Source organism: Trachinotus anak, unplaced genomic scaffold, assembly GCF_046630095.1.
Source record: "Trachinotus anak isolate AG129_WGS33_773 ecotype Australia unplaced genomic scaffold, CSIRO_AGI_Tana_v1 ptg000010l, whole genome shotgun sequence".
In the NCBI taxonomy this organism is placed as follows: domain Eukaryota; kingdom Metazoa; phylum Chordata; class Actinopteri; order Carangiformes; family Carangidae; genus Trachinotus; species Trachinotus anak.
In genome coordinates, this window is record NW_027273861.1 from 23,217,269 (window position 1) to 23,238,991 (window position 21,723).

At 40.9% G+C, this 21,723-nt stretch overlaps 2 protein-coding genes and 1 long non-coding RNA gene across 3 annotated transcripts in view; 2 read left to right on the plus strand and 1 right to left on the minus strand.

Annotated features, from left to right (window-relative positions):
• On the minus strand, window positions 1–9,988 carry ushbp1 (Usher syndrome 1C binding protein 1). Its single transcript, XM_071486267.1, has 14 exons — window positions 9,764–9,988; window positions 8,655–8,869; window positions 8,296–8,432; window positions 7,808–7,971; window positions 7,443–7,631; window positions 6,937–7,184; window positions 6,471–6,611; window positions 6,204–6,292; window positions 5,937–6,060; window positions 5,459–5,687; window positions 4,188–4,343; window positions 3,307–3,404; window positions 2,246–2,368; window positions 1–2,129 (listed from the first exon to the last, which is right to left on the minus strand). Exons 1-14 carry the CDS (start codon window positions 9,767–9,769, stop codon window positions 1,964–1,966), a joined length of 2,085 nt encoding a protein of 694 aa, XP_071342368.1. The 5' UTR covers window positions 9,770–9,988; the 3' UTR covers window positions 1–1,963.
• LOC139626095 (uncharacterized) lies at window positions 7,504–8,302 on the plus strand. Its single transcript, XR_011692105.1, has 3 exons — window positions 7,504–7,640; window positions 7,873–7,991; window positions 8,140–8,302. It is a non-coding gene; the product is annotated as an uncharacterized lncRNA (long non-coding RNA).
• Window positions 9,989–16,039: 6,051 nt separating the features above from the next.
• bcar3 (BCAR3 adaptor protein, NSP family member) overlaps window positions 16,040–21,723 on the plus strand; it is a 76,427-nt gene continuing 70,743 nt past the window's right edge. The window contains exon 1 of the mRNA XM_071486308.1: window positions 16,040–16,198. The gene's annotated coding sequence lies outside the window, so the exon portion shown is untranslated. The remainder of the gene's footprint in view (window positions 16,199–21,723) is intronic.

Genomic DNA, 21,723 nt, shown 5'->3' on the forward strand with positions numbered 1-21,723 from the left:
CATTTTTACTCAAATTTATTTGACATCTATACTTTACATGTTAGTGTTTTACATAAATAACCATGACGGGACAGTGCATTGTTACAGATGAAACTACTGAACTGTATATAAAGTAGTTACAATTAGCTCCACCTAAACCAACTACCACAGTAAAATGCTACATTTACAGGTATTCATCAGTCTGACTGTTCAATACTGTAATATTTAATACAATGTTAGTCACTAGGGCCATTTTTTCTGAAGAAGTACTTGTACTTTGAAGATTTTGAATGCTTTTGAAGACTTGAAAGACTTGTGTTGATACTTTAACCCAGAGAAAAGATCTTAATACTTGTCCTGTTACAGTAAAGACGCACATTTACTGAGCCAGTCATGATTAAAATACTTTTCCTTCTGTGAGACATTTTGTCCCCTTTAATACAAAAGTCACCCAGAGGTTACAACAGTCATGTCATCTAAAAAACCTTTGATGAACTCAAAAGCTCGACATAGACCATAGAGAGAGGGAACACAAAATGGAACGATAATTGTATCATCTGCTCTAATGGCAGCTATTACAACAATAGCGATGGTGACCTGGAGGTATGGGGGCAGTGCGGATGACAGGCCCTCTGTGGTGACCTCTGCTCGGGAAAGGGCGAGCTCAGGCAAGAGTCAGGGCGTCAGGGGCTCGCCACCTCGTCTGGCGCTCTGAACCTTCCATTCACAGGCTAACACAACGGCCAAGCATCGCTGTGACCCTGTGGGTGTGACACTCAACCTTTGCCTTAACCTCCTGACCGCCGGTCACAGCTGCAGCTGACCGGCTCGGGTAGGTCAGGGCACAGGGTCGGCTGGAGGGAGGAGAGGGGGCAGAGAAGATTGAGAGATGAGTGAGGAGAGAAGATGGAGGGAGAGAGTAAAGGCAGGGAAACTGAAGTGCCGGTGAGATGTAAAGAGCAAAAGATGGGTATGAGGAGATGGCAAGAGATAAGCTGGGGTTTTTAAATGGTTGGTTCACTCAAATTATAAAAAAGAATGTAAAAAATAAAATAAGTCCTATAATAATAAGTACCTATTAAGATATCAGCATCCTTTCCAGTTTGTTCCATTTGTTCTGCTCACAGCATTTAAGGGGTAAAGCAGATTTTATTATATATTAAATAAAGCCAACATCAAGGCAGTGACCCCCAGCATTGGGGATGGACCCTCGCAGAATAAATCTGTGGGGTCTTGAGATTTTTAAATAGATCCGAAATAAGAAATACATATATTCTCCTTCAAAGTTTGTTTAATTTTGTCAGACTTAATCTTCACTTCTTTATTATGACACAGTGCATAGTTTTCTTCATACTTCTTTGAATGAAACAACTGAGTTGTACTGCAACACATGCAACCTGTGACAAAGTCAAGGGCTCAAAAGTAGACAAAACTGTCATGACTGGATACAACCAGACGTGAGATTTTTTTGTCATAATTTGGTTGAACTGACCCTTTAAGAGAAATGTAAAGAGTGAAAGGCAGAGAGAGCGAGAGAGAGAGAGAGATGGAGAGAAGTATGAAAGTGCAAAGAAGACGAAGGGGGCTGGCCGTACATTTTGTGTGCACACCAGCCATTGTTCTGACCCCATCCCCCTTCTCAGAGCATTGTCACGACAGCACGGCTGGCCAACAGAGGCTTTATTGGGTCGGCTTGTGCGGGAAAAAGGACATGTGCGCTGTCGAGGTCAGCCCCGAGGTCCTCAGTGGGATGAGTCCTTGAGTCAGTCTCACACATTCATGACTGCATGACAGCTGTTTCTCTGAAATGAGGAATGTGTTCTGATGTGTGGTTCCTGTTTGACAAGTTAAGATCTGGAAACCTTTTCAGTTTACTGGCAACTCACATAAGAGGAAATTCATGGCGTTTTCCATGTTCTACTGCCCTACATACTCTATATTCACTTCTTAAGAGCCAATGAACTGACTCCTGATTACTGAACAATCACAGAATAGTCTCTTCCCTCCTCCACTCCACAGCCTCCTCTGCAGTTTTTGGGGATCCACTCTGGTTGTGGTGACTCTCCGTCATGGCCGCCACTTTCTGCTCCAGCCTCCATACCTGCTCCCGGTACTTCCTGCGGATCTGCCGGTATGAGCTCAAGGCTTTACTGGAAGGAAAGACACACACGAGTGCATTCGTGTTTGCTTTCTAGCTTCTGTTTGGATGGTGATGAACAAAGATGATAGCATTCAGTCTATCAAATACTTCTCTGGGGCTATTTACCTGTGAGCTTGTGTGAGCAGCGCAATCTGCTCTCCATTGTCCCTCCTGTGCGAGGCGCTGTCTGAGAGAGCTGTGTTCAATGAGTCATGGACTAAAGCTAATCTCTTCTTCAGGGCTTGTTCCCTGAAAACAGACATAAGATCAGATGAAACACAAGGGAGAACACACCTCAAGATTTTTTTTTTTTTGCTTGAGGCATTAAAGATATTTCTTCACAGAAATCCTATAAAATCTATGTAAAGAATCATAAAGGTTTTAATGGTGTGCCATTGACCTCGGGCAAACGTGATGAAGACTGTTAACAACAGTGCTTTATTTAGAAGTATTCACAGCTCAGATCAGATGAAAAAAGGATGCTCTTTGAAGAACTGGATGCTCTTTATGTCTAAGGTCTGCACTTCTGTGGATATCGTTCCTAAGCAACAGAGCAAAACCAGCAGTGTCTACCGAAACCAGGCAACAGACGCCTAAAGGATTCATTTTACACTGACTACATTCATCATATATACATTTCAAATATGAATCATATATTACCAGGTGATATTAGATTTATCTGGGGGTGGTTACAAGTAATCGGTCACTTTGTATCTTTATATCTTTATAAATGTCAAATTCTGTATTTTCCCTCTTGTAGATGATTTTATTGAAAGTATTTTAGAGCACGAGGACATTATTGTTTTCATGCATGGGCCAAAGAGAATCAGCCTCTAATCTTTGCAGTGTCAGTGGCATGTTTTAAAGACTGTCACCATCTCCCATTTACATACTGCATTTCTATACACTATATACTGCATAGTAATCATCACAGTATCCTGTTTTAGCAGTTAGAGCAAGTCACAAAAATGTTTTTTAATAACGGGAGAGATGCAATATGTGTCGTGTTAGACTTCAGTCAACTGTGACTAGTAATTAAACTTCACAAAGAGAAAGCAAAATGTCTTTCTTAAGATTTAATCCCTCGCCCACACATCGACTGTATTTAGCATCCACACTTTCTGATTTGAGTATATCTCATTTTGTCACTTTTCCAATGTGACCACACAACACACAGAATAGCTCACCTCTGCAGGACGGCCTGCAGCTCTTTCAGGATGGGCCTGGTTCGAGGTCCAGCAATGTCCCCATCACTACCCAGTTTCGCTGTGGTCTCACAGAGCCTCTGAAACATAACATTCAGGTAGAGCAGCTCAGCCAAAGAATCATTTTTTTCCCCCTCTTAGATGTTTTTTGGAGGCCTGAAGACATAAACATATTTACTGTTTACATTAAGACAGCAAAGATTAGAGAGAATAATACAGAAATATGCATTTTGTAAAATCATTTAATTCCTGTCTTTTAGATTTATCTACTTTTGTGGGGACCCTTGGGTTGGAAACTGTGAAACAAATGCTGAGAAGGAACAGTGCAGAACATTGAGTGAGCTGGCTGTGCTGATTTTGGCTAAAATAGTTAACAGGATGAAGTAGAAATCAGCTCTGATCATGTGCATCGAGATAAAGCCATTCGAGAGAAAGGAAGTACATTTTAGAGGAAAACGTTAATCCTTGAGGCATTTTTTTATACAAAAGGCTATGCAACCTCCAGATAGCCTAACATGAACCTGAAGCCACAGAGAGCTAAGCAGAAAGCTGCGTTAACCTCAAGTAGCTGCTCAGTTCTTCGTCATTTCACAAAGACAAAGGTGTGTGGCGCAGTAGAAATCTGTGCTGCTGCGACAGGACAGCCCAGCAGAAGACCTTGTGGAACCAAAATATCCTTCTTGGCCTGGAGGGATTCTGCTTTGGTAGATGTATGATTTCCCATGTGGGACACCCAGATTTGAATCGGGTCTGTCACAGTGGACCAAAGTCCTGCTCCCTCTTGCTCATTTCACCTTGACTTTGTGTTATCGGAAAATTAAAAAAAAAAAAGCCTGTGTTGCTGATGTAAGAGTCTGTCCTACCTGTTCGGTCTTACGATCCTCCAGTTCCTCTCTGAGACTTTCTGGGATGAAAACTCCAGCTGCCTCCTGGGCCTTCTGGGCCATCAAACTCCACTCCAGACACCTCAGCTCCTTCTCTTTGAGGCGGATCAGACCTCGCAGATCCGACATCTCCTCCTGAACCAAAACAGTTGAGCCATAAACCATGGTATATGAAGACTTAAATGCAGAAACAAAATGAGTAAAATTGTGAGGGATGAATGTCCAAATTAGTGGTAGAAGCACAAGATGTAGAAATTTCATCACGAGTAGCAGGTCTTTGCATCACTTTTGAGGCTGTTGTAGAAGGTCAAAGCCCTTACTGCATGTACATTTATATAATTTGGATTTAACACTGTCAGGAGTCACCAAAGTCAAAAAAGTATTTCATGATATACATGAGTTCATCATCAGTAGATCGCTCCAGAGTGAGCAACAAATCGAGGTTTCAGACACTTCTGTCAACACTCACAGGTCTGGTGTCATCCAATGATATATTTTGCATCAATAGAATACCATGCATTTAGTTGTGGGATTTTTACCAGAAAATAGTGTACATCATCATTCTATTGTGGGAACTGAGGGCACTAAATATATATTCCACTAGTGCAATGATTTTGTTTTGTTACTGGTATTTTTCCCTTTTTGATGTTGTTTTTTGGCTCCTTCAACTATAAAAAAAAGAAAATAACTGAAATCTAGAGACTGATAACACTATAAATGTTAGACTAATGAACATGTAATTGATGTAATGACAGGTTAGTGTACATTTTCAGGAAGAACACCCAGTTCAGGTACAACGCATGGCAACTGAAAGCTTAAATTTATGTTATCTCAAGGAGGGGGGGTCTGGCATTAAAGGGTTAAATATAATGAGGAAATCTATGTTTGTCAGTGGCCGCCCTTTAAGATAAATGAAACTGATAATTAAGGGTCATTCAGTTCACGCCTCACTAGCACTCACTGACCTCTGAGAGCTGCCAGCAGTGCTTCTAGCACTTTTCTGTATGTACACTCCAAACAACGTTTTGAGATTGTGAGCTAAGGGCAGTGTTACAGTGCAACATAGATTCTTCCCTGTAAAGATTATGCAAAATGTGACATTGACATTAGGATAAAAGTCACATTTTCTCTCATCATATCTTTGAAGCAAGGATTGGGTTGATTTTTTCTTTTTCTTCCTCATTTTCTGGCAGAATCTTCACTATTCATCGTATAAATTTAGACACATGCCACAAACACGCAGCTCCTACCCTGACAGAAATGAGTTCGTAGAAGAGGGAAGCCTTCTCTTTCTTCCCATCCGGAGGTTTGACGTTATCTCTAGTCAGGTGTCCCCCACCCCGTGGGTGACTGGTTTCGGGGCTCAGTTTGCTCTCCACCCTGGGGCTTGGTTTGGGGAGGCAAATGGCCGCCCGCTCCCTCTTCAGGTGCTCAATTTGCTGACGGAGAACAGCCTCTCGATTCACCAGCTCAGGTGACCTGTGGGGTTACAGGTGGTGAATTGGATTCAAAAATTCTTTACTATTTTCCTGCTACACTGAGCCATCTCTTACAGCTGTTACCCAATATCATGTTAATCTTTGGTGGAGGGAAAAACTGACATAAGCAATGTTTGCAAACTTTTTCTATCTTTATATCTGCAATCTAAAGTGATCAGTGACGTCTGATTTCCTTTCGAACCACTCCTATTATGTTGCTTGATTGTGTAACAGTACTTTGAAACATCACCTCTGCCCTGTGTAAGCCTGAGTTTCCGTCTCCTCTGTGACCCCTGCTGTTGAGAAGGAGGTGGACAGCTCTTCAGTTCCCATGTTCCTGAGCTGAGAAGATGGACAGTCGCCGACTGTCGACTCTGACGGAAGGGAAAAAATCTGTGAGTCCGACTGTGTGTTTGCGAACGCTTGTGTGCATGAATGACATACTTATTATAGCCTATATGCAAGTGTCAAGAGCGCACAGGGTTATAAGCAGTATTAAAAAGTGGTATTCAAACACCTGCTGGGTCTGTCTGCAGAGGAATGCTTTGCTGCTTCTTGCTCTCGTAAAGCGACAGTAGCTCGCTGTAGGCCTCTTCACACTCCTCACTGTCAATCACAACCACACAAGATGGGAAGAACCCAAATGAATACTGTTAGAATGCTGACCTATGTACGGCCATTATTCGGACACACGTCAAACAACATTGCAACACTGACAAAGAACATATATATACGTGCAGACAGGCCTCTGTAGTGGTGTGACAGGTGTGTTTTATGCGCGTACCAGTATTTGAGGGCCAACTGCAGGGCAGAGCAGTCGGACTCAAGTCTGTTTAGTGTGATACTGATCTGCTCTGACTCTCCCTTCCTTCGCTCCAGAGCTGCAGTCAGACGTTCATTTCTGGCCTTCAGTCTCTCGATGTACCTGGGAGGGAGGATGAGGAGGTTAGGAGCAATTACTGGGGAGAACAACTTTGTTTCAAAAATCAGTTTAATTGCATAAATAATAAAGCTGCTGTGGAGGAAGAAAGATTTTTACTGTAATAATTGTCTGATTTGAATAGAGCGCTGGTCAAAATAGATGTTTAATAAATGTTTATTTATAACAACGTTTCCATACCCTGTTATAACTTTTTGATTTACTTACAATGTGAAATACCTGACAAAGGCCAATGAATGTAATATAAGTCTCCCTCCACAGTACGCTGGAGCTGATTTTTGTTAGTTTGACATGTTGAAATGTCCCTCACCTGTTCAGCCGTTCTGTCTCCGGCTCCAGGCTGATGGGGCTGGGACAAGGACTGCCAGAGGTAACAGAGCCCAGTGGAGAGATGTCTCCGCCAGCAGACAGAGGTGTTAGACCCCTGGCAGTTCTTCTGTGGAGTAAAGGAGAACCGGGAAAGGGAGGAGAGGCCAAGTCTGGGCTAAGGGTCCCAGCTGTGGGCCGGTAGGAAGGAGAGCGACTGCCTGACCTCCAGACCTTATGGAGACTCACCAGCTGAAAGACAAGAGAAAGGGTCCTCTTTACTCTTGTCTGAACACACAGAATCAATCACATTGTTGTGTATTTTAAATATCACTATGACTCAAACCTCCAAGCCACAGGTGGGTTATACTGAATTATAACATCTAGTCTTTGGCTTCATAAACTATTGTCACCAAAACATCTCAGAGGGATTTTTCTTCTTAAATTGATTCATGTTTTGTCATTTTTATATTTTGCCTTACCAGTGTTAACTGTTAGAGTAACTCTCACCTTGTTCTTCTCGTCTTCCATCTGGCCGATGGTGTTTTGTGCTCTCTCCAGCTCCTCCTGGTGACTGTGCGAGATGCCTCTGAGTGCAGAGTCATGCTTCTCCAGATCCACAATGTCCCCCTGATACTGGTCCTTTGGGAAGGCTGAGGGGCACGATATCCCAAACTCTCTTTCCATCTCCTCCAACATCTGCAACCAGTGAGGCAACATTACTATAAAGGGGCTGATGGGAGTCTAAAGACAGCCTGAGCAGTAACATATTGTTCTCTTAAACTGACACAGCAAAGCCCAATCTCTCTTGACTTTCTTGGACTTTAGAGTATGATGAACCATGATGAATTTGCTGATGCATTACACATGCACACCTGAGTAGCTTTAACCGAGCTCTCATGGGCCGCTCTCAAATGCTCTCTTTGCTTGTCCTGGTCAGAGGCTGTGATGGGGGCGGCCCAGGTCCTTCTACAGCTGATGGAGTCCTCCACTGATGATAAAACCTCCTGCAGCTGCGTCCACACTACACCACTGCCCCCTAGAGGATGCAAAGTAGAGGTGCGGTCGATCATAGACAACATGAGAGTAAAGTATTCTATGTGCAGGAATAGCATCTTCCTTTCATATGAAAATATAAAAGTTTTTTTCACAATTCTCATCTTACTGTGTTCCTGCTTTACTCAACATAACTTGCTGTATTTTACAGATATTTAAAATAATTTATCAGCTGTTCTTCTGGACACAAAACATTGTTTGCCGTCTTGCCTGGTGGGAGGAAAGATCGCCTACATACAGCGCAACTGCACAGGATCAAAGGATGAGGTCTACTGAGCAAAGACAAAGTAAAAGTGCTGGCGCCAACCTCGGTCAGTCAGCGGAGGTTTAGATGTGGGAGCAGAGACAACGTGTCTCTCTGGGCTACTTCTGACTAGTCTGTGAGACAGAAGGTCAGGAACCAAAGGCCTGGATGGTCCTGGTGGCCTCAGGTCCCCTGGTTCGCTGCAGGGGAAGAATAGAGAACATTCCCTCCAGTAAATACTCCTGTGTTTATGTGGAGATAAGCTATAAGCTGACCAATATGTTGTTTATTGAAGAGAAAATATATAATAATATACAATAATCGTGATTCCACAAACATTTTTATTCAGGGTGATTTTATGGATGTTGAACATGTTGGTGCTGTAAAGTTACACATCTTACCACACACTTCATTAATGTTACCTTGGTGCCTTTAATGACCCCATCTTCTTGTTCAGTTCAGCGATGATGCTGAGCAGTGTGCCCACTTCAGCCTCACACTGAGCCAGTTCTGCTGGTGACGGCTCGAGGCTTGCTGTGGGGTCAGAGCCCTCAGGGTCAAAGGTCATATGGTCAATCAGCTCCGTGTCACACCCTGAACCAGCATCCAGGCTGTCACATCTGACCAGGCTGGAATCCTGCAGAAACATGGGGATCAGTGCGGGGGATTTAGATTGTAAGGCAATTAACTCTTATTTAGTTTTTTGCGCAGTTCTACTCATACGATTGTATTTACTGCATGTGAATAATCATTCGGCTCATGACTGAATAATCCCTCAGTATGTAACCACATTTAAAGACTGTTATGGTCTTGAACCAGACATTGTTGCTGTACTGTTTAACCGCTATTGTTTTGAGCAGCGGAAAAGGAGGAAGCTAGAACATCCTGAGATCCAACTTCCTGCTCAGCAAATATTTGTGGACCAAACTATCTTTTGTTTTGCTCAAAGAAGGTCAGCTAAATTCCTAAAAAACATAAAATCAAAACAACATGTTTCTATTTTACCGTGCCAATATTCCAAAATGAAAAAAATTCAACATCCAGCTTTTAATCACATGAATTTTACCATACAGTATACTGTGCAGACAATAGTAGGCAGTTTACTTCAAATCCCTTATACTACTCCGTTAAAGAGGGGCTATCACAGCCTACACTGGACAAAATCTAAGCACCTTGGATAGTTTTTGCAATCCTAACAATGTATGGCAATTTAACATAGGGAGGATGTTGCAAACACACTGGTACGATTCAGTCAGTAATATCAATCAGAAATCCTGATACTTATTGATACTGGTCAGAGAATCAACAACTTTGATTCAAAGTGCTGTTATTCTGGAAATACTAGTTATTGGGACAACAGGCTGAAACTGTATAAAACATGTCACAATGTGATAGATTTGAACTCCATTACAATCTCAGACTTTGTACCAATTTGTCAACTTTACAAGACATGAGCTCCAGGTTAGGCAACAGCCCTTATGTTAAGTGACCTATTTTCAATGTAAACATGCAAATCTTCATCATAACTTACCTCCATACTTGATCTTGATGCCTGCAGCAGTGATTAAGTTCCCAGTGTGCTGTCCACTACCTACAATTATACTTTTGACAAAATCAGGCTGTGTTTTCTTCTGTTCCGCTAGTTAGTTCTGCTGTAATTATATTTTCCAATAGTCATTCAGTGGCAGCGACAGTCTGCTTTCTGCATGTCTGCCTGTTTAGTGTGATGAATGAAGTAAGTGGAAAACACTTAGAAAGTCATCCCCACCCATTCCGTCACGTTGTGTCCTTTCCTGTTTTGTCCAAAGTTAGCTTCCATGTTTTTTTTCATAGTGGACTATGACCAGTTTGTGAACTCTCTTTGCATATCCAGAGCTACTCTGCACACAAAAATGACAAATATGTAATGTGATGCCATTAGGCACGTTCATAAAGTGACAATAAATTTGGACCATGATAAATAAATACATTAACACTGTGTTTAAGGATGATATTTCTCACATGTATGCCTCCTGTAAAGATTAGAGTTAGACCAACTCTCTATTTGTTTCACCCATGCCTAAACACTGTCTGGAGCTTAACCAAACCATGCATACAAGATCATATATTATTATAACCAGTTTTTTTTTAATGTAGGCCTGCATTTTTTTTATGTATATAGTGAATGATCCAGATTTTTTCCCCTAAAATTTGATGAGTTCATTATGAAGGTGCAAAACAACAGAGCACCTGTGACAGTGGAATTAGTAGCTGTAAAAAATAATCACGTGTATCAAATTTCAGGTCACAGAGAAAAGAGCTGCATACTTGTAGATTTGTTTTCTTTCCCACAAACACACAGTTACACCTTCTCAAATTCTTCATTGCAAGTGCACAAAACCTGTTGGACACCGGTAGAATATTTTTCTACCAAATAAATTTTTTTTTTGGCAAGTTGTCCTCACAAGAGAGTAGTTCTGAGCCACATGCACTGGCTTTGTCACGAGGCTTGACGAGTGACACTTGTGATTTCTACTGGACACATCAAAAATACAAAAAGCACAGCTACACTTACATCACCCGTAATGGAACATACACTCTAATCACGTCAAGCCTTTTAAAACAATATTATAGTATGAAATATTATAGTTCATCCACACAAATGCAAACATCAACACATCAATGCTCTTATTTTTAAGAGAGATCTTTAAGAGTGTATATTTATAACAAGTAGGCCATGTCTGGGTTCACTGGGATGATACTGCCCACCCCCCCAGAGATCCAGATATTAGACCCGAGGGCTGATTAATCTGCAAATCGTTTTGTCTTTAAAAATGTAAGAAAATACATAATAACTATATACTAAAGTAGTGAAAAAGGCTCTTTATAATTTCCACAGGCCCAGATGACGTCTTCACACGTCTTGTTTTGTGTCAAAGTTTATTATCCAAAGATATTCAGTTTAATAATATATGACTTACTGTAACTTGCCAACACTGGTGTGACTTTACAAAAGCAGGCTCCTATATATGTCAGGAGGGCGCACTATACTACACATTTAGTAACTTGGTCACGTTTACAGCTGGATGGATGGGCTGACAGACAGACAGACAGATATCATCACACAAACTATAAAATTTAGAACTAAAACCTTACATTTCTGGAAAAATGATGGTGGGATTGCTGCTAAACTAAAGCAGAGAAACCCAGGGGTCCCCCAATACACTCCCCCGACATCCTGCAGTTGCCCCACTTGCTCCTGTTGGTCAGCAGGCAGGGAAGCCACACACACACACATACACAGACAGAGACACACACATACACAGACAGACAGACAAACTTTTTAATCCTACATTTTCTCTTTTGTAGTTTTTGTTGTCAGACATACTGTGTATTTTTACTATGTAAAACTTTTGTTCATTGTTTTTTTTAATTCAACATCAGTCTGTATGTTGTAATGTGCTTTATTGTATTTTAATATTTGTTAAAATTCACATCCAATAATGTAAACATCTAAAAATGAAGACAACAGGTTTGCGAGAGAAGAAAAACACATAAGAGTCCAAGTGGACGTTTGGCAGGCGCATGGGCAGACCCCTGACTCAGTACACAACATTCCCAGTGTGACATTGACAAGTACAAATTTTGAGTGTCTCAGACTGCATGGGAACCTTTGAGTGCAGAGTTGTACAGTTCTCTGCTCTGTATCAGTACACAGATGTTGACAAAACCATTTCTTCTTTTACAGTGTAATGTGACCTCGATGCTGATCATTTGGTCATAGTCTTTTTAAACCGAAAAAAAAAATCTCTTCGACACAACAACAACTTTTTTTTCATGCAGATTTATTTGAGAGGGTTAAAAAGGTTGATTTACAACTTGAGCCCATATTGGTATGGGGCAGAGCATGACTTACCATTTCTTGGTTGTGGGGGACCATACGGTGTGGTACTGGTCTGAGGTGTATCCTAACATCCTTATGAAAACACATAAATCTAATTCACTTACAGTTTATGCTTTATGATGTTTAAATGGATGATTGATGCAACTTTCATGTTCCTGAGCCTTTACAATACTTCTAAAACATTTCATAGTCAAAAGAAGAGCTGTATGTAACTTCAGTGTCACACAGTGTGGAAATTATAACACTGAGTTTTACACAGTTCAGTGCATCTGTGCACGTGTACGTGCACTCTCACAGTTTTTTGTGTAACTCACCACTAATGTCATTTGTCACAATACAGCCTTGTGGTTGAAGAACAGCAATGGGCTGACAAAACTTCTAAAACCAGTGTCAAGGCGGCTGAAAGATACAAATTACAACTTCCGGTCATGACTTTCACAATAAAAATCAGAACGGAAACAGAATCATTGTGTTATATTTTAGCCAGCTCGCCCAGCCCTACAGTTTCATGCTTAAGTTAAAATACGCATAACTCGACTGATATTAAAACTGATATTAAAACATTTGATGCATAAAAAACATACTCTGATTGCCCTTACAGTAATTACTATAAAGGTATGCTTAGAATATAAAAATAATCATGGTTTCCTTTATATTTAATTTGCAATACACAAACATTCGTATCTGCCTATTTTACATTCTGCCCAATAGACGTTGTACAGTTAACATGAAGCATCAAGAACCATGAACCTTTTCTTGAACCACTACGCTGACAAAGTGAACTCAAGATTGTTTTTTCCCCAGTTTCATTTGCTTATGCTGTTGTTCTTCATACTACTCTGGCAAAGACTTGGCTGAGTCTGGGCCGAGAGATTTGGCTGAAGTGTGGTCTGACAGGTGTCCAAGTCCAACAACCCAAGACCAAGCCTGGTCCCTTTACCAGTTCTAGCGGTGGGCCAGAGTGGCTTTTGTTAGTTTCCCCAAGCCAACCCTTCCCTTAGATGCACAATAGAACAAGGTCACATAGGGACATGACTATTTTATTGAATGACACCGTTACACAATATGAGTATTCACATTCCCATGGACACAGAAAAACCAGGAACTAACCAGACACCAGAAACTTCAGCTGTTTGTGAAGGGAAGGTTAAAAAGTTCATAAACTACAGCAAAAAATTAAGGTAAAAGACCAATAGCAGCTGAGCATTAAGTTCAAGTTAGTGATAAATTATAATCATCAGTATACAGTTCATTCATTTGAAAGCAATTTTGACTAAATAAGAGGCTCAGTTGTCACTTATGTTATTCCTGTGCTCAAGGACAGTTAAGCCTGTATTTAGACACATGCATCAATCTGTCCTAAAGCTAGAAATCATAGAATCACATACATCAATATACATCAGTGGATGTATATTCCATAGAAATAAAAGTGACAAGTGAAAATGCAAAATGCAAAATGCAGGAACTGCATCAAAATTTTTAATTGAACCGCCCACATTAAGAGCCATTGAGTGCAAATGATAAACTAATGTAGTACAAAAACATACTCCGCAAATATAGAGTTGCTTGCAAATGTCATAGTCTGAAAACATAAAAGGCTTGCACTGAGTCAGGCTGCTGACTTTGCTGAAGTTGTATGGCTGAAATTATTCTGAGCCACTATGCAAACACATGCACACTCCACACAGAAAGGCCCCAGGGCCCGGGTTCGAACCCAGAACCTTATTGCCATGAGGTGTGTCGTGTACCCCCTAAGGGGTCTCATCCAGATTCTAAATTGGATATAAAGTTTTAGATTTGAAACACTCATTTGAAAATTAGAAATTAAACAAATATTTCATGACCCCACGTCAGGGCCCTATTGATTGTCATAGAATACCATGGTCTCTAACTTTAGGGTTGAGAGCTGCATGTTCACGTTCATGATCAACAAATGTGAATTCTTAAAGGGTTTGGTTCTCCTTTAAATGCACGATCCATGATTATAATACAGTGTTTCATCTTCAAAGCATCTGGTGCAGAAAAATGACAAATTAAAATGATAAATGTTAAGGTCATTATAGAAGCCTACAGGAGACTTTATTCATATGATCAAGTAAACTTGAAAATGAAAATGTAATTTTTCACACATGTATATGTTCTAGGATTACACTGGACTTGACTTGATGAATAAGGGCAGGTTCCATTTGAAAGCATTTAATTTTTTGCAGTCTGTCAGGTGTGAGTAGTTAAAGTTGAGTGGTTATATTTCCACAACTGAAAGAAAGTACATACAGGTCAAATTCTGTCATTTCATCTTGAATAAAGCAACAAACAATTCCAAATCAAAATCAGTACAGTTCATCAATACATTCTCACTTTAAATCTATAATCATGTGAGAACAAACCAAGGAGCACCAAGGCACCTGTGTGATCTGCCCAGTCAGCACACCTGCGGCTCTTCAGCCCAGCAGTCATGTGACCCCCCCTTCCCAAGGGATGCCTTATTTAAGTAAGAATTAAAAATAAAATGCAGTAGTGCAATTAGCATTTGCATTTTCACATACTCATGTGGGTGTCATATGACCACATCAAAATGAAAATTGAAAATCTGTTTGACATTTCATGCACAAAATGAATCTGCTCTACAGTGACAATATTCAAATCAAACAAGCAAACAGTGCCATCAATCCATTATATTTACATTTACATGTCACTATGCTCTTTTGGGGTCAAAATGAAAATGAACATGTACATGATGTATTAGATGTACCATAATCCCAGCTGACCCACATAAATATAGAAACAACAAAGCATCTGTTTTATGTTGATCTGTTCGTTTGTTATTTGACACGATACAAAACGTATGGAAATCCTTGTCTGAGCTCCAAATCCATAAATATAGATTTATTCTCTTTCAAGAGTTCGAGTCAACAATATCATCAAAACAACATACTATACACATAAATGTCATTTCACTAAATCCCCTCCCATTGTGTAAAGCACTAAAAATCTATTTTCTCCACCTAACAAATGTATAAAAATGTCAAAAGCACCCATATCAGGAAATTCTATATAGTTAGATTTTGACTTTTTGAATGGCACAGTTTACATCCAGCTGATGCAGTAACCTAAAAATACCACAGCGGGTCAGGAGATGACAACAAAAGAAAAGAAAAGGGGGGGGTCATAGATAAGAGACATGACAAAATGTATTTGCACAGTTGATACGTCGTTTGTGTGGCTGAAATATAATCTTTCAGCAGATTAAAAGAAGAATCCTAAACACATTTGCATGTAAAAAAAATATGTACTTTCAAATAAGCCAGCGTCTGTTTCGTGTGGTGTAAAGTTTGTATTGAGTTTTACGACCTTTATTTTGTAGCTTCCTGTGAGGACTGAGGTACTTTAGTTCTGAAAGGATGGTGCGGAAATAGAAATTGATGGTACAGACTTTTTTTTTATATGACAGTTTAGATAATATAATTATGTGACCAAGTGACGGTCATTAGAAATTAGTAATATCATTGGGGTTGTTGGTTTTTCTCACTTTGTTTTCCTTTTCTGTGAGAATAAATGAGCTACGCTACATTTAAGGCGAGTATCCTAATCAATCCTAATCAATCAGCCGGTGTCTTGTTGGATGTACGCTTTAAATCTCATTTTAGAGTCGCAGAGCAGAGAAAGAGAAAAGCCTCTTTCAGGTACAGTACATGTGATTCAGGTATTTCAGATAAAGAAAAAATATTCCTCTATATCTGAGGCCCCAAATATCGACTGATATTGCTACTGGAGATTTTTCTAGCTAATTGGCATTATCTTGATTTGCAACGCAGGGTTTGAAGTGAATCACAAAATTATCTTTTTCACCAAGTTTTGTCTCAGTACGTGAAGGCAGCATCCCCCCCCCCCCCCCGGTGCTGACAGGTACTCCGGGGCTGTGGCTTCCTGCAGACCTCAGCTGAGGTGTCGAGAGCAGCTCCCACCGATGTGTCATTCGCTGAGTTGAACTTTGTAGCCGGTGTCTCCTCCATCAGCTCCGCATTACATCCTCAGCGCGCAGGTCGCACGTCCCCTGCAGCGCCGGTGTGCAACTCACTCGAGGTAAGACCTGTTTGTTACTGAAATCGTGGTCGCTGCGATTTATGAGCATTTCTTGAGGAAAAGAACCGCAACAGAATATCACGAGAAGAATATTTCAGCCTCGTTGGCAGAGGCTCCGTCTGCCTGACAGGATGCCACTTTTTGCAGTCAGCCAGCGACTCACTTTATTTGCATCTTGAACATATTTTGTGTTTAAATCAGAGAAAAAAAATGAAAGCGTTTGAGGAAAGTGAAACTGAAGCAGACGTGACCTCTTGAACTTATGCGTTTGTGGGATTTTTTTCTAATAGATGCACTTTTAGACCGATGTGCCTGCTTGAAAATGATGTTTCATCATGTCATTGCATGAAACTGTGTTATACTGTACAGTGAATTGCTTTAAACAGTTATGCAAGCGATTCTTGCATTGTTACATACAGGGATTCAAAGATGTAGAGAAATGAGCCAAAAGCATTCCTCTTTGCTGGGGGGGCCCCATGTACTGCTGGACCTTCTCCATAGCTCCTCCATCAAAACAGCTGCTTGTGTGCAGAGCCCAGGCAGCTCCTCTTAGGAATGCCCTTACCTCAGAGCAGAGTCTTGCAAATACCTCCCTTCTCTTTTTATCCTCTCCTGTCTTTAAGCTGCTGTCATAAAAAAAATGAATTCATTCCAAGCATAGATTATTAAAACAAATTTTTCAGAGAGTATCACAAATTCTCCTAAAAAATATTCCTGAATCAAGGGACTTTTTAAAAACAGGAGTAGAGAAAATAACAAAATTTTACAAAAATTTTAATTAAAATTTTCACAAACACTGATCTGACCAGAAACTGCAATACAAGTACAATAAATTGCAAGATTTCATTGCAGTACAATGAAAACTTTTTACACTGCACTAGTAAGATTCATCCCATTTAAAAAAAAAAAAAGAAAAGAAAAAAAGAAATTCAATTATAAATTCCATACAAGTGATGACTAGTTTTAAATGTTTTATACATATCAACAGTGATGTTTTATAGGGCAGCAAATGGTGATGAAGAACCATGTTGGCTCAAAGCTCCTGAATATTGTTTGGGATTCCAGTCAGAGACGTGAATAAAACTGTTTTTAGATTGAAATAAATCTTTATGAAGTCAGTCCACAAATATCACACTGATTACTGTCAGTGTATTGATTTAGGTAATATGAGAATACATTCTTCAAAGGAAAAAGTACAGGAGATGACCTTCACATAGCCAAAGTATATTCCTGTTTTGCTTGGGCCTTATAAAAGAAACATAGAGAGCCTTGTATTTAAATGCCCAATAAAGCAGGGAAAATTAGCATCTGAGAGAACATTTAAATCAGATTATGACCAGAAAAGAAAAAAACTTTGCATAAAATGCAACCTCCTGGAGGCAAAAACCCAAACCTAATGAAAACTGTGGTGCAGTGTGATAATGGCCTGCAGCCCAGACTTAGGGAAAGTCATCTAGAATTTCACACAAATAAGATGTTTGCTGCTGTGTGGCTACTCATCTGCAAGCCCAGCCACGCTTGATATGCACCTGTATGTGTGCGAGAGAAGTGTCATGAGGCCGTCAATTTTGCAAACCCCTCCGGCAGCCGTTTAGTCTAAGCTCAAACATGCACACGTGCACCAAATGCAGAAAGCTGTGAAGTGGCTTCAACTCTCTGAGATGATGTCGAAGGATAAATGGATAGACATACAAAGGAAAGGATGGAAGGAGACAAAAAGAGACCGAAACAATGCTTAAAAGTGCAGGAGATGAGTGAGGAAGTGTTAGCACAGTGAGTAGTAATGTGTTAACAGAACATGATCAGTTAGGGGAGGAGGAGAAGATTAGAGACCATAAAGGTGAAGAAAGGAGGAAAGATCAGAGACGATAGGAAGGTTAGAAAGGAGAACCAAATAAAGGAATGTATGAGGAAACTATGGGAGAGGAGGAAGAAGACGTTTGGAGGATTAGAGGAAAGGAAGACAAGCAAATGGGAAATGTTTTTAACCATTCCTAGAAAAACGGCCTCCTTGTTGAAAAACAGCAGCTACACAGTAGTTACTGGAAGCTACAGTTAAACACACTCGGACAGCTCCAGACATGTTCTCAAAGCAAGCACACAACCACGGGGAGGATATGATATTCCACCTCTGTCAAATGTCTAATGTCACACCTCTGAAATGGTTCAGGAGAAGTCATGGAGCATCTGTTTTGTTCCTGCCTTCATTTGTGCTCAGGTCAATTTTTGCATTGACCACGGAACAACAGAAATATGTGTTGTTGGATATCACGTTAGAGAGATGATACTATTCTTTGTTTTTGATGTGGTGCAGACATTCGCGGCTGAAAAACACTGCAGACCACAAGTCGAGAGGTTCAGCTGTTACTGAACTTCTCCTGAATTTGAAAAATGACACATTACATGCTTTCATATTTGCAATGCAAAGCTGTGTGCCCGGTGTATAATTTTTCATTTTAATTGCAAAGGGAGTCAGTTATGTTGATGCTTTGACCTGCGCTCTGAAGTACATTTCAGTCGCAAATAACTGCATTAAAGTTTCCGGTCAACGCTGTTAAGAAAGACTGAGGATGCTTGGGTCCAACTACACTAATGAGTACAATTTATTTGAATCACTTTTATGCACATTCATGCAACATCGTACCATTTGTGGTGAAATCGTTTGCACATTACTAACCAGTTAAACTATGTGCAACATGACCTGAACTTTGTGTGCTGCACTGACTTTGGTTGTATTCCAGCTGGAGTGGACAGTTACATTTCCACGTTTGTTTTCTCAGCATGTGTTTTATTTCCCTTGTATAGGACAAATAGGAATCAACCGTCCCTGCCAGCTGGATTATTTTGCTGTTGGAACTGTAACTCAGTGGAGGTGTCTTATCTTTCCCCACACAGCATCCTTGATTTGGAATAATCAAACATGGAGCTGTCTGGCTGAGTAACAGCAGCTGGAACTGGCTCGGTGGTGATGCTGATGTTATTTTTTGCTGCTTAATTCAATTTGTTGGATTGTGTCAGTCTAATGTGATTGGCAAAATGGATGCCCTTGGACTATAAAAGGCAGCCAATACAGACATTAGAGAGTGACTGAGTAAAGTAGAAATTGTCCTCTAACGCTGTCTTGGCCGTCTGGACTTTAGTTTGGAGTTTGTTGTTCTCCATAGTTGCGTAGGTGTTGTGCGAGGCCTGTTTAGATCATGGGAGGCTGGGATAGCCCTATTTATATTCTGTAATAAAACGGAGGCTGTGGCAATGCTCTAGAGAAATGTGGTCATGGGAAAAAGCTGAGGTCAAACCAACAGGGAGAGGAGGGAGGTGGGGGTCGAGGGGGGGGCGGCTGGATTGGACCGGACAGGAAGAAGAACCCTCTAGAGACAGAGCACGGCTTCGGTTCTCTTGATGGTGAACTCGCTCACTGGTTCTGCTGGGTACTCGTTTCCTCAGCGCACGCTCCTTTCCTGCTCACATATGCTGACCTCTTCTGTACCGTCCCCTCCTGTCAGCACTACTGGGACTATGTACAAGCATGAGCATGTCCTTTCCATTGTAAACAAAGAGGGAAATTTCCATAGCTATAATAAACAAATACATAAATAAATAAAAGAGATTCCTAGGAGTTCTAAATGATGAAACCATTTTCTTTGGTCAGTTGGTGGCATCCCTACTGATTTGCCCCTGTCTTACAAGGACAACCAGTGTTTGTTTTTAATCCAGAACAGAAAATCTAACCTTCCCAAAGGACATGTAACAAATGCATATCTTTCCCTTTTTCCTTGCAGGTAGTTTGTTCCACCCTTGAACTGCTTTTCCTCCACCAACTCTTCAGTTTGAATCCAAGTGCTCATTTGTTTCTCTGGAAATGTTCTGTGATCTCTCAAGAGATTTCGACCAGACATGTGGAGCCCTTTTGAAATTTTATGAGATAAACCACTCGCAATAATCAGGGAAAAGTCTCCACACTTTGAAATGACATACAGCTGTTCAATAGTCTGTGCTGCTCAGTTGTTCCACTGATCATCTGGCTGAAAGATGCACTGAGAGGTCTGTAGACAGACGGGGGGTGTGGCCAGCACAGGTTTCATTGGCATCCTCTTGCCGCATAAGCTTCTCAATTCACCAAAGTCGTTAAGGCGGTAAGACTTGAAGGCATATTTTTAAGGTAATTATATGGAGGGCACTGTTACTTAGACCCTTTTCCCTCTGTGATATCCCTTTAAATCAGTGAAAGTCAACTGGGCAATTTGGCGCAGTGGTGGCTCCAAACGGCAGTGAGAGGTGACTTAAATGTACATTGCATGTGAACTTCACTTGGAGCGGTGAAAGAGGTAGAAAGGGTTGATGTCAGTGTGCCCATGACGTTTTTTTTTTTTTTTTTTTCAGATTCACGAAACAAATTCCTTCCCCAACTCCCACTTTACCAGAATTACATTTTGACATTACAAATCCAAAAAGTCCAGGTTCAGGAATTCAGTCCTCATCAGATTTTAACCCTCTGATCTGGCTGCTGATTCATCTGAGCTCAGACTGCCTAACGAACACTGGAACGGGGCTGGAAGCACATGTATGACCCACGTGTAGTCCAGGGTGTACCCTGCCCTCGCCCAATGTCAGCTGGGATTGGCTCCAGCCCCCCTGTGACCCTGTAGGGATAAGCGGTATAGACAATGGATGGATGCATGGAAATAATATCAGTGTCAGTATGTTACTACTGTATGTCATCTGTCGTTAGCTTTCAGAAAAGGTCATGCAAGGAGAGGCAAAGTAGAAATCATGGTCAATAATATAACATACAAGCACAGGCATCATGTAAGCCTGGACAGTAAGAGGGTAAAGAGTATTCCTCCTGGTACCCGGTGCTTTATATGAACTGTATGTAAGCTCATTGCTGGTGGAACATAGAGGTCATTCATTCTCCTGAACGACCTCCATTCCTTCATTAGGTTAAACTGGAAATGGTGTTAGACACTGACAGGAGTCCATATACTGTATGAACGACTCCTCTTCTCTAATCTACATGATGACACACACTCATAGATTAGATTGATGTGCTTGAAAGAGGGTGTGTGTCTGTGTTTGTGTGTGTGCGGGTGTGCGTGGAGCAACAGTAGTCCTGGAGAGTGGTTGCTTGTTGTGGGATCTAACATCCAGTGACATCATGTACATCTCTGTGACATCACTTAATGTGATTGGGTTGGTGTGTGGGGGTTACTGCACATGCTCAGTCGCCGCCTCTTTGCCTGACGAGGCTCTTGTCGTCCTGACTTTACCAATTACATGTCACCACGCACACACACATATTCATGCAGACACACACATGAACAATAAAGTGTAATGGAGGTCCTACACAATGACACAGACGACACACAATGACACTACACGACAACACACAGGTACTGAAATGCAGCAGCGAAACCTATTCTTGTTTTCATCAATAGAAATTTGTTTCCCATTGATCTGGAACAACATTATTTCCATATAAATCAGATCGTTTCCATCCCTGAGGGTTGCAGATTATGAGCCTATTG